Source organism: Octodon degus, unplaced genomic scaffold (assembly GCF_000260255.1).
Source record: "Octodon degus isolate 3935 unplaced genomic scaffold, OctDeg1.0 scaffold00004, whole genome shotgun sequence".
Lineage (NCBI taxonomy): Eukaryota > Metazoa > Chordata > Mammalia > Rodentia > Octodontidae > Octodon > Octodon degus.
Window position 1 is genome coordinate 25,228,011 of NW_004524580.1, and position 11,860 is coordinate 25,239,870.

The 11,860-nt window shown below is 41.1% G+C and overlaps 1 protein-coding gene across 3 annotated transcripts in view; it reads left to right on the forward strand.

The window, feature by feature from the left end:
• The window catches only part of Nedd1 (neural precursor cell expressed, developmentally down-regulated 1), a 71,268-nt gene that overhangs the window by 31,267 nt on the left and 28,141 nt on the right, over positions 1 to 11,860 (forward strand). For all 3 annotated transcript variants that reach the window (XM_004623806.3, XM_023716596.1, XM_023716595.1), the window contains exon 5: positions 2,692 to 2,832. In XM_004623806.3, coding sequence (XP_004623863.1) covers positions 2,692 to 2,832 — 141 coding nt within the window. The remainder of the gene's footprint in view (positions 1 to 2,691; positions 2,833 to 11,860) is intronic.

Consider the following 11,860-nt stretch of genomic DNA (forward strand, 5'->3'; position numbering starts at 1 on the left):
TCTCTGCCCTCACCCACTTGCAAATTGTCCACCTCCAGATCACGTAGCAAGTACCAGGCATCATTTTTATTACATGTCTGAATGTCATTGAGTTAATTTTTACTAGGGAAGTGGTATATTAAAGATTGATTTTCTGTTAACTGGAATTGGAAAACAATCTTATAATTGCTGCTTAAATACAGTCTTGGTAGTTCATCATTTTAAGTATAGTTAAACTTTTGAGAGGATTAATTCTAAGATCTCTGCTGTGGAATAAGTGAATATGAAAAGGTAGCACGGGTCTCTGCAGTGTCAGACCAGCCCTCGAGCTTGAGAAAGCACAAGCAGGAGGGAAGGCACTTAGAGAGATGCCCTTGGAAATGAGCTAAGGTGCAGATCCATTTAACATGGATTGCCAAGGGCCTCTGGTGGTTCTGGGGCTGTGGGGACATTGGGTTTATAGGGATGGGGATGAAAAGAATGCATGGTCCTTGTCTAACACTATCCTTACTAGTTAGTGTTACTAGTTACTGTTTGTCTGAACTGAAAAACAGAGCAAAAATGTACTTGGCTATGAGTGGTAAAAAGCAAAGGTTGTCACTAATTAGCTTTTGTCACTGTTAGCTTTGGTTGCATTCTTTGGTGTCAGCCCTTTACCGACAAAGGTCTATTTTTCTTAACATTGCTTTGCTCACTTTCCTCCTTGCTGGGACAGAATCACTGACTCCCACAATTAGAAGAGAAGGGGTCTCGGGCTCCCGTTAGTGCCAGTCACTGGCTGCAGGCGGCGGGGCATGTGGAAGGGCCTGGCAGAGCAGAGCAGCTCATTCCTGGCAGCCTGGTAGCAGAGTGAGGGAGGAGCCGGAAGGGAGACATACCCTTCCCGGCCGTGCCCAGCGACCCTTGTCTTCCTGCCAGACCTCACCTGGCAGCAAGTCCGTGCCCAGCCCTGTGACACAGGTGGCCTTCCAAACATGGGAGGCTTTGGGGCCGATATTAGGCCTAACTGCGGGACAGGGAGCGTTATTTCTTGTATGGGTAGAGAAGGTGAGCTGAAGATGGTAAAGAACTAGCTAACTAGTAAGGATAGTGTTAGATCTGGGTACAGATACTGTTCATCAGTCTTCTACACTTTGAAATTTTGAATGAAAGCCACCTAGAGGGATGCCCCTACATTGAGAAGGGAGTGTCTTAGAAAATTGAGGAGCGGTTAGAACCTCTAGCCATTCTCGAAATCAGACATCGAAGAGCTTCACATACGCCATTTCCCTGCATTGTGTCTTCTCGTTTGCTTCTTCAGCTTTCTCCGTTTTGCCTCATACATTTTTCTCTTCTTATTGTTTGACGACATTCTCACAGTGCTTTGTAGCCTCATTCATTCAGTGAAGGGGTGTTGGGCCAGCGGTGACAGTGAGAGCTTAGCTTGGCCTTACCTCTCTGCTGCTAAGCATCTCCTACGTGGCTGGGGCTTAGTAAATGCTCTCCAGATGACTCATTTTCCGCAGCTGAGATTAAGAAGACACCTGCCCCATTATAAATTCATAGAATTTACACCGGACTCCAAATTTTTAATTCCCCAAATGGAAACAGTGCACAAAATACTCACTATTCCTTTTTTCTTCCTACCAGACACCCCTCTCCTTCAGGTATTTGTATCTTTGATTTAGGAAAGGAATACCTCTGAAAATACCTGAGAAACCACTGGAAAAAGTTGTACTATGTGTGGATAGTGTAGTTTCTGTTCTTGATATTACTTAAGTTACTAGGCACCAGGCTTTGTGTAGCTTAAGGTCTGACACTAAACTGTTACGAACTTCCGCTAATCCCCATCGCTTGTATGTTCCCACCGGAAATCTCTACTTGGATGTTGGGAAGCAACTTTGATCTCAGTTAAAAACCCAAGAGTTATTTCCTCCAAGCAGGTTCCCGTTGGATTTAAGGTGCAGGCTGGTACGCAGGGAAAATGTGGGCTTTGGGCTCGACCTGAAAGGCGTCTGGCCTTTGTCACTTGGCAGCTTCTTAAGGTGCAGCTCGTCGGTATGTGGGCATAATGACTGCATCACTTGGGCGTTTGAAAGGATTGGGTAGTAACATATTAAGCTTCCTGCTCAGGTACTCAGTGAATGCAAGTGACTGCTACTGGTCTTTTGGCTCTTCCTGTATTCCACTTTGCGATATCTGGTATGTTTTTTCTTTTCCCGACTTACCTCTTATCCTCTCTTTAAGGATAAACTCAAACTTTATTCCTCCCTTTGTCAGGTGAATTCACAGCAATACCTCTGTGTTCTCTGACACTTTTCTTTACCATTCATTTAGCATTTGCTCTGTCTTTTCATGTTCATTTAAATGTTTTCGCAGGTGAGCTGTAATAGCCTGAAGGGCAAGCACTGTGCTGATATCGTATAGTGAGTGTTACTTTGTCAGCAGGCCTGAGTGCTTCCAGGTAGATCCTTAGCCAATCAGCTTCTTACGCTCTCTCTCGCTTCAGAGTTTGGACCATTAATATGATTGTGAAAAGGGAATCCATTTCCTGAGAGGATTTGGGTTGATGATATAGTTTCTTACTCATCTGAGTAATTTTTTAAGAAGTTATTTGAGGGTAATGTTAAAGCAGATGTTACACGGACAAGCATAACGCTATTCACAGAGAAATGAGTGTGGGCTATTTGAAGTTCGTAGGCCACTGTACTTACCTGGATTTCTGTCTTCTAGGATCATAAAGATGAAGTAACTTGTGTAACATATAATTGGAATGATTGCTACATTGCTTCTGGATCTCTTAGTGGTGAGATTATTTTACACAGTGTAACCACTAATATATCTAGTACTCCTTTTGGCCATGGTAGTAATCAGGTACAGTATATGTTTATTCAAAATAAAGTTGATAAAATAGATTTTGAATTATTTTATATATGACAATTTGTTTTTAAGTGTTTCAGATTTGTCTTTAGCTTGCTTGAAAAACTTAGCTAATTTTTAATGGTGTTATAAGAAATGTTGAAATAAACTAATACATTTTAGATTAGGGTACTTATGTGAATTTGGTTTTATAATTGAGTTGCATCCTCCTCGTATTTATATTTAACAGAATGCAGCTAGTTAAGCCTGAAACAGGAACATTAATCTTTCTGTGGCATTGCTGTCAAAGAAGTGCTGCATGCTTGAAACTGTGTCAGCTACAAGATACATACTTAAGTTCATAAATACTGTTGGGTGGAGCTGAGGTAAGGTAGAGGTTATTGAGTGGTGTGGTCTGGTTTTTTTTCAGTATATGATATCTGCATATTCATATATTTCAGGTAAATTACAGAGTGGGCAAGTTTTTAAAAAGAAAAATAACTCAAATATTTTCCTTTGTAAAAACAGCCTGTAAAAATTCGTTTTAAAGAATGATAAGTTTCTTAAGAAATCTAATTCTTAGCTTATTTTTATAAGATTATCTACAGAAATTTCCAATAAGGTACATTTTATTTTAATACTTTTTTGCAATCACTTTGGCCATAGCTAGTATCAGATAAAATATGTAAATTCTTCACTGTTGGAAAGCAAATTTTAAAATCATTTGAATAATATTTAATTTTGAAGGAAAATATAATGGATAGTAAATGAACAGGAAAAAGTCCTATTTTAAGTTTATGTGTTAGGAAAAGGGAGATCCGCATATAAATGTTATGTATGAGAGGCTGACAGTGACTGAACAGTGGAAAGGACACTTTCAGAATAAAATTCTGATTTATTTTGAGTTTAATTTTGTGATGATCATGAAGTCTGATTCTAGGCTTTTTTTTTTTTTTTTTTTTGTGGAACTGGGGATTGAACTTGGGCCCTTGCGCTTGCCAGGGAAGCGCTTATTCCCCTGAGCTGCCTCCCTGGCCCCTAGAATAAAATAGGGAAAATTGAAGGAGGATTTAAACTGAGTTACTGCTTAATTGACTTCTTTACGTTGACTACGAAAATATAAACTGGACTGTTTGCTAGTTATTTGATGCTAATGTGCGTAAGGTTAGCTTTTCCAATGTCAACATTACAGTTAGAACTGTGACTTGTTTCTTTGTTTTCAATGTGTTACCGAAAGTAGAAAACATGGGAAATAAGTGTGTGAATGCTTAAACAGAGATGACAATTTGGTCTAATATAGAACTTTTGGAGAATGTTTTATATGGAGAAAATCACATAGATGAAATGGAGCAAAGAGTATATCAATTTTACATTGAACTATAATGTGATAGAAGATTAGAAAGGTAAGCATGATAAAGGCTTACTAACAGACTTTGAAGGTAGACATAGTATTTGGCTTCTGTTTTGGAAGCTACTTAGGGACACTAATTAGACTTTAATGAATTGGATGTTAGACTTGAACTTGTGATCCTCCTGTCTCAGTCCCTTAAGTAGCTGGGATTGCAAGTGTGTGCCCCTGTGCCACTGCACCCAACGAAAGTTCTTAAGCTTTTCCTTTGTTTCCTTTTTCTAACGCGTTGTTTTGGAGAATTTTGTCTGTCCAGAGTTTTGGAGATATTGTCTGCTGTGGTTGTAATGTGTTCCTCAAGATTTATGTGTTGGATTATATCAGGTCTGTGGACCAATTTAAGAAGATCTTAACAGTATTGATTCTTAAATCCGGTATAATTTTTCCATTTATATAAACCTTTAATTTTTCTCAGCAGTGTTTTGTTGTTTTACTTTAGAAACCATGTATTGTCATTTAGTGGATTTATTACATAATATAGGATTTTTTGATAGTGTATTATAAACCGTATTCTTTCCTGTTAAGTTTTATTTTTAGTACTCTGTGACTTGGTATACAGAAATACAGTTTGTATTGAGTATCACCCCTTTACCTAGGAATTATGCTAAAATCAGTAGTTTTATAGATTTTTTATCTTTTTATATTTTGCAGTTTATATGCTATCACATTATCTGTAAATAATAATCTTTCTTTAACTTCCCAGTGTTTACCCGTTTTGTTCTTCTTTATTGCACTGGGAAGGCCCTGCAGTCCAGGGCTGAATAGCTGTGATAGCAGGATCTTTGTTTTGTTCCCCAATCCAGGAGCATTCGCAGTGCCCTACCAAGCATTGCAGTGTAAGAGTGTTTAGTGGGTTTAATTTTTTAAAAATCTTACTGAATTGGTTATTTTTGGCTTATGTGGGCCAAATTTTCTATTTATGTTCAAAGTTTTAAACTATTCAGCTCCACTAATTTGTAATTTTTGTTTCTGTTGTACGTGCCAACTACAGAAATCAGTGTGCTATTCTTTTTACGTTCCTTCTTGTAGTCTGCTTGTACTCACCTTTTGGAATATATCAAGAAAGACACTTCAGATGTTATTTCTTGTTACTTTCATTGTCTTTTAAATATTTAATTGAAATTATTGAATGTTAAGAAGTATGCACATCCCTTATTTTTTCGTTGGCTCATACAGTTTAGCACCTTACTGAGTGCTGGTTGTGTGGCCAGCACTGGCTTAAGTGCGTGGCTTTGAATGGATCATAGGTTATATTCGAGTAGCAGCAGTGCGCAGGTAAGTGGACAGTTAAACCAGCAAGGTGTTGGGAAAGTGGTGAAGTGTGGGCTCTGCAGGAATAGAAAGGGGTGCACACTGAGCCACTTGTGAAGTCCGGAAAATGTTTTAGTGGAAATCATGTCTCAGTGGCAGCCTGAGAAAAAGTCCAGATCATTCTGACGTGGGGTGGGGAAGGGAGCAGGGTATGAGTAGTGGGAGGATTTGGAAAGCAACCATTCCGCAGAGATGGCTGTCTGCGCGGAGCACAGCCACCATTTATTGTGTTTTGAGCACTGTGCTCTTGATTTATATTGCATTCTGTCCTTTAGTCTTTGCTGCTAGTTTGTGGGGCATGTGTTGATTTCTTTTCTACAATTGAGAAAATGAGGCTCTGGGACGCTCAGGCCACAGAACATGTAACTTATTTGATGATCAAATCTAGAGTGTGAGCAGAGCTTTCCTCTGGATCTCTCTAGCTGAGGGCTAGCAGTGTAAGAATGTGTATTTGAGTTTCTAAAACTTCTGAGAACTTTATAGTATTCTTGTCACTGAGTGCAAGAACGCAATTTGTGTGTTTATCTTTCACAAAATAAATATTTTTTAAAATTCTAGGGGATAGATTACTGTTGATTTTAAAAGAATTTTCGTCGAGTATTTCACAAAACTATTATCTCACAGAAAACTGAGTATTACACAGAACTGAATCAAATTTATCTTCCAATTTAGGAAAACAGTGAGGCTTAAAGTGCATCTCTTGGCCCAGGTTGTACAGGCCAGACCTTGAGATTGTCCTGTGCATCTGGCCCGCCTGGGGGGCTGCCTTCTGTAGGATCTCTGGGTACAGCTTTTCAGGGAAGGTCTCGTTTCTGGTGTGCTGTAGGGTCAAGCACTTGGCTCGCAGGGTGAACTTGAGCGAGTCACTTAACTCTCAGCCTCCCTTTCCTCATCCGTTATGTGAGAATGCTATTATGTTTTTGACATTTTTTTTTTAAACAGCTAAATGAAACATGGAAATTGATCATAGTACCGCGTGTGTACTAAGAGATCATTGAGTATTTCAGCGCTTTCGTGAAGTTTCAGCAAATGAGTATATCAGTCCATTGAAGTGGCTTTTGTCATTTGCTTTCCTGGACTGATTTGAGCGTGTTTAGGTTTCGCTCATTCCTCCACTAGTTTACCGGTTGTAACTTTGCTCATTGATCATCTATCACGTCTTAGATGGACTTCAAACATTCAGGATGCGTTCAGTTTCCTCTGATACAGTTGGAGTACATGGGCTGGGAGGCAGACTTGGCCTCTTGAAATGTGAGGCTGCAGTTAAGGCTGAAGGCTGTAGGTTTTCTGAGTCTGTATACTAAAGCATTCCTTTTACATGAATGAAATACTGGAAGTATTTTAAAATTAATTTTCTGAAAACAGCTTGGTTGCACCTTACCTATTGTTGACCAAGAGCATAAGATTGCTACTTGATCATTGTCTCAGCTGCTCTTCTCTCCTTGCTGGGACAAATACCCAATACTCAGAATGAAGGAAGGAGGTTTCAGTCCATGCTTATCTGGCTCCAAGGCAGAGTGGTACAGGGCAGAGAGCAACCTTTCATGGCAGCAGCAAAGAGCAAGAGCAAAACGGAAGAGTAACAGCAACAATGGCAATGGAGAGCAAGTCTGCCTGCCTTAAATTGCATTCAGGCTGTATGTCCCAGGCTAGGAGTAGTCCTCACACCCATAATCCCAGCAACACTAAAACCCATAATCCCAGTGGATCATGAGTTAATCTCAAAAACTAGAAGTCGTGCCCCATGTCTGCATGAGGCTTTGGGGTGGGGGGCAACTAGACACAAACTATAACAATCATTCATCTCAAAAAATACTAAGACTTCTCTACATTTATTTAAGATTTCAAATACATTAATTTCTTAAATTTAAACAATGTTAGGAAAATTTCAAGTCTGTCAGAAGTTGACATTTTGAATTCAGCTACACTATTTTTCAGCCTGATTTCTATGTTGGGTTATGAAGAAAACAGTAGTTATAACAGAATCATGATTAAATTGAAATTTTTGTTATTTTTGTTCTGTGACTTGAATTACTTAACAATGATCAAATTGGTTTCTTAGTGAAAGTGACAAATCCTTGGAGTCTCAATGAATCTGTATCAGACTGAATTTCGTATCAGAAATGAGATTGCCAGAATATATTTAGAATCTTTCTTTGAAATACCTGGGCTGAGTTGAAGCTATTAGTTTTGGGCGGATCACAGGGTCTTTTTGCAAGTGAGAAAAGGCCTCACAGCTTCTGCAGGGCAGCAGGGCTGACGGGCTTCTCTGGGCTGTAACTGCACGTCTGTGTTCGGCTGGGTGTGCGGCGTTGGTGTGCACAGAGATGAGCTTGTGTTGCCTTGCTCGAATTGTGCCCTTTCCAAAGCAGTTAAAATGCAGATCCATTTTGTTGATAAATTATACTAAAGAATTTGGAGATAGCTGGTGAGATTCTGTATGTAACATAATGGGTCTATATATAACATAATGAAATTTACATTAAATCCCCCCCCCCCTTTTTTTGTGGTACCAGAGATCGAACTTGGGACCTTGTGCTTGCCAGGCAGGCGCTTATGCCACTGAGCTATATCCTTGGCCCTAAAGCCTCTTTTATAAAGTGAAAAATTTGATGTTTTATGTATACATTTTGTGTTACTAAGCCTATTTGAGATAATGATAAATGTAATTATTTATTATATTTTTAAAAGAATTGTTGGGCTGGGGATATAGCTCAGCAGCACAGTCCCTGTCTGGCAAGCACAAGGTCCTAAGTTTGATTCCTGGTACAAAAAAAAAAAAAAAAAAGAAAGAATTATTTTATCAAAAGTGGATTTAAGTTGAGGATTTAGCTCAGTGGTAGAGCACGTGCATAGCATGTGGGAGGTCCTGGGGTCAGTCCTAGGACCACAAGTAAAAGAATGAATTTACTTCTAATTTGGTGTACTTGGTTGATCATTATATATTTACCTGAATTTAAAAAAAAAATTTAATTGAGTGTAAAGCTTTATAGAATACTTGTTCTATAGAAGTATTAATATAACTTATACTGGGATACAAATAGTGGTGTGGTTACATGGCCTTGATCCATTCTCAGGGTATTTCCTTGGTATGTTTGCCTAGCCTGTGTTTTGTTTTTGAGCAGTTTTATAATTGACATGGGCACAAAATAAGGATTTTTTTTTTCTTTTTTTTTTGTTCCTTGAATGCCTTCAGGGCACTTTTGGCCAGCGGGAGAGGTGTGAGGTTCGAACTCCAGCAACCTGAGGCTGACAGCTTTGTGGAAGCAGCCACTTAAAGGCCTGAGCTAGGGCCAGGCCCCCAGGGCACAAAATAAGCTAGTCGGCTGTATCTGTGCATATTTCTCTTGTAAACTGACTTTTTCTGGGGGTTTTTCCTTCCAATTTTTTAAAATGGGAGGTTATTTGAAAAATATTTTTAAGTAGCATTTCCACATATACCTCTGTTTTTCTTCCATAGTCATTCTCTTAGCCTGACTTTGTCTTCTGCTTTCCTCGTTACTGCTTTGTCTCAGGTATGCTTATATTAGCGTGCGCTACTTTTTAACGATTGCACGTTATACTGTTAGATGTCACAGTTGACGTGAACATTGTTTTAGATATTTTCTGAATTTTTATATTTACCTCAGTACCTCATATTAGTATTCTTCCCTTACGTACATCTCTCTGGCTTGGAACATTTTCTTTCAGCATACAAATTCTCTCTCAAAATACTGTGGTTGTAGCTCACATTTTCTTTCTGTGAGGAGCTCATGTGTTACTCTGTCATCTTTGGTCTCCCATAGCTGATGATAGTTGATTTGTCCCTTAAAATCTAGTAAGTTTAAAAACTAGACTATGTCTTGGGCATTCTGTATCGCTATTCTTAGGTAGATGGTGTACTTATTTAATAAGTAGTTTCAAGTCTTTTAGTTTTTTTTTTTTTTCCCTTCGCTTTGCTTTTTGTTCTTCAATCCTACTACTGAAAAGAAAGCAAAAGCCAAACAAAAAGTCGGGGAAGAAGTGTGAATCCTGAGCACTCCTGGGGAGTAGGGGAAGACAAGTTGGTCACAGAATAGACTGTAGCTTGGGACCGAAGTCCTAGGGTTCCTGTGAGGGTGGCGACAAGTTCTGAGGAGGTGAGGGCCTGCACTGCGCTGCTGGTAGAGGCTGTCTTGCTATGCAAAAAGTGGCCCTTGGAAGAAAGGTGGAAATCGGTCCAGGCAGTATATGAGAGCCTTCAGTTTCTTCTCCAGTGATGGAGCTTCTGTGGCTGAGGAGACTTCAGGGAGAGGGTACTGGAAGATTGCATTCCTTCTGAAGGAACTCGCTGGGCATGCTTCAGAGAAAGCCCACCCTGCACTTCTCGAAAGAGGGTTCGGAGACAGGGGATGTTGGGAGGCGAGACACGCTGCAAGGCTGTTTCATGAGGCCCAAGTATTGAGCAGGCGAAGCCACTTACTTCGAGGTCATCATTTGCTGAGCCCACAGAGCTGATGTGCTTAATGTCCCCAGCTGTGCATTGTGATGACGAGCTTGAGGTGTCTAAGATGGCTTAAATGCTCAGCAGCCAGAGCTTATTGGAGACTGGCAGCCTCTGTGTAGCACACACCAAAACTTCCGACTCTCAGAAAGAAAACAGCCGGCTGTTAGTCAGAGGCCTTGGCTTTCGCACAGTTGCGGCCCTGCGAGCCACCACTGCTAGGGCTGGGGGATGCTGCCCGAGGCCAGGCTCCCAGGGGCAGCTGGGAGCAGCCGCTGTGCAGGGCTGTCTGTGTCTCAGGCCTGCCGTTCTGCACCTGTATGTACAGCTGAGGGTGTTCAGGGGAGCCCCGTGCCACTGTTCTAGCCACGGGCTTCCTGAAAATCTTCAGTTACAATTTTTGTTCTAAGCATAGGTTGAGATTTCCATTTGAAGATATGATTGCTGCAATACTATGACGGAGATATTATAAACCACTGAGAATGGAAGTTACATAACTGCAGCAGCTTAGATGATAGGTTAGTGCTTTTGAAAGAAGACACTGGAATCAAGAAAAAGGAGGGAAGGGCCGGCCTGATAGCTCAGGCAGTTGAGGCTGGGTGCGGTAGCGTGCACCTGTAATCCCAGCTCTTGGGAGGCTGCAAACAGGAGGATCACTAGAGTGCGATCTGTCCGATAGTGAGACCCTATAGACCCTGTACTAAATACATTAACAAATAAGGAAGAGGGAGGGGATGGATTCAGGCTGTGTGTATATTCATCTATATGCATACATCTTCGGTACTGTAAAGCTATTATGTTAGAAAATAACAATTGTGTTTTCTTACATGCAGAAAAATAGTTTTTCTGAGTTTAAGAACAGAGTCATGAGTCATCGGGTACAAGTTTTGTCATTACACAGTGTCCAGGGTGTCCCCCTTAAAGAAAAGATGGGAACTTCAGCTTGATCAGGCATGTTCTTAGTTGTGCTCAAAAGCATTTAAGGATGCATTCGTGAGAGGGGCAGGCTGAGGCGCCGGGCAGAGTTAGGAAGTAAAAGAGATGGGAGGGGACCCACGCTTGGCCAGCTGATGCGCACACAGCCTGATGGGCAGGAGCAGATGGCCCAGCAGTGGCAGTGAGTGCGGTTGAGGTGAGTCCGGGCTGGCTGGGCACAGCCTTCAGTTCTGGCTTTGCACGGTGGCTCCAAGAAGTCCCTTCACGTACTCTGCTTGAGCTCATTGTTGCAGTTGAGCCCGTCTCTGTTTTGCAGTTCTGCTGGAATCAGGGTGCCCACAGGTTGAGGGCAGTGACTGGAGACTCTAGCTCCTGCTTGTGGTTGACTGATTGTCCCTGAAAAATCTTTAGCTTGGTGTAGTCTTCTTGAAGGGACATGAGGTAGGTTACATAAATTTAGAGCCAATCAACTTTTTGTTGTCAGCTTTTATTTAAATATTCAATTATTTTTTTTGTTAGCATTTATGGTACATTCTTGTGAGGAGTTGATACCTGTATGCCTGGCTAAGGAAGGACCTGGCTACACTGGTAAGGCAGTGACAGAGATAGATACAAACTGGAAGTCAAGCGTTGTTCCTCTTTAAAAAAAAAAAAAAAAAAAATTATGTATTTGGCCCAGGGTCTCACTCCGCAGCTGGGACTTGTAGCGTTTCGGCCTCCGCAGCTCTGGGATTGCAGGCGTGGCCAGCTTGGCGTTCCTGGAGCAGGACCAGTGGGGCAAGTAGGGTGGGGGTCAAACCCAGGTCCTTGAGCTTGCGGAGGCAGGCGCTTACTACACCGCTGAGCCTACAGCGGCCCTGTTCCTCCTCTTGTTAGCCTGTGGCTATCTGTAGGTCCAAGGAGGAACCATTTGTGTGTTTCTTTTT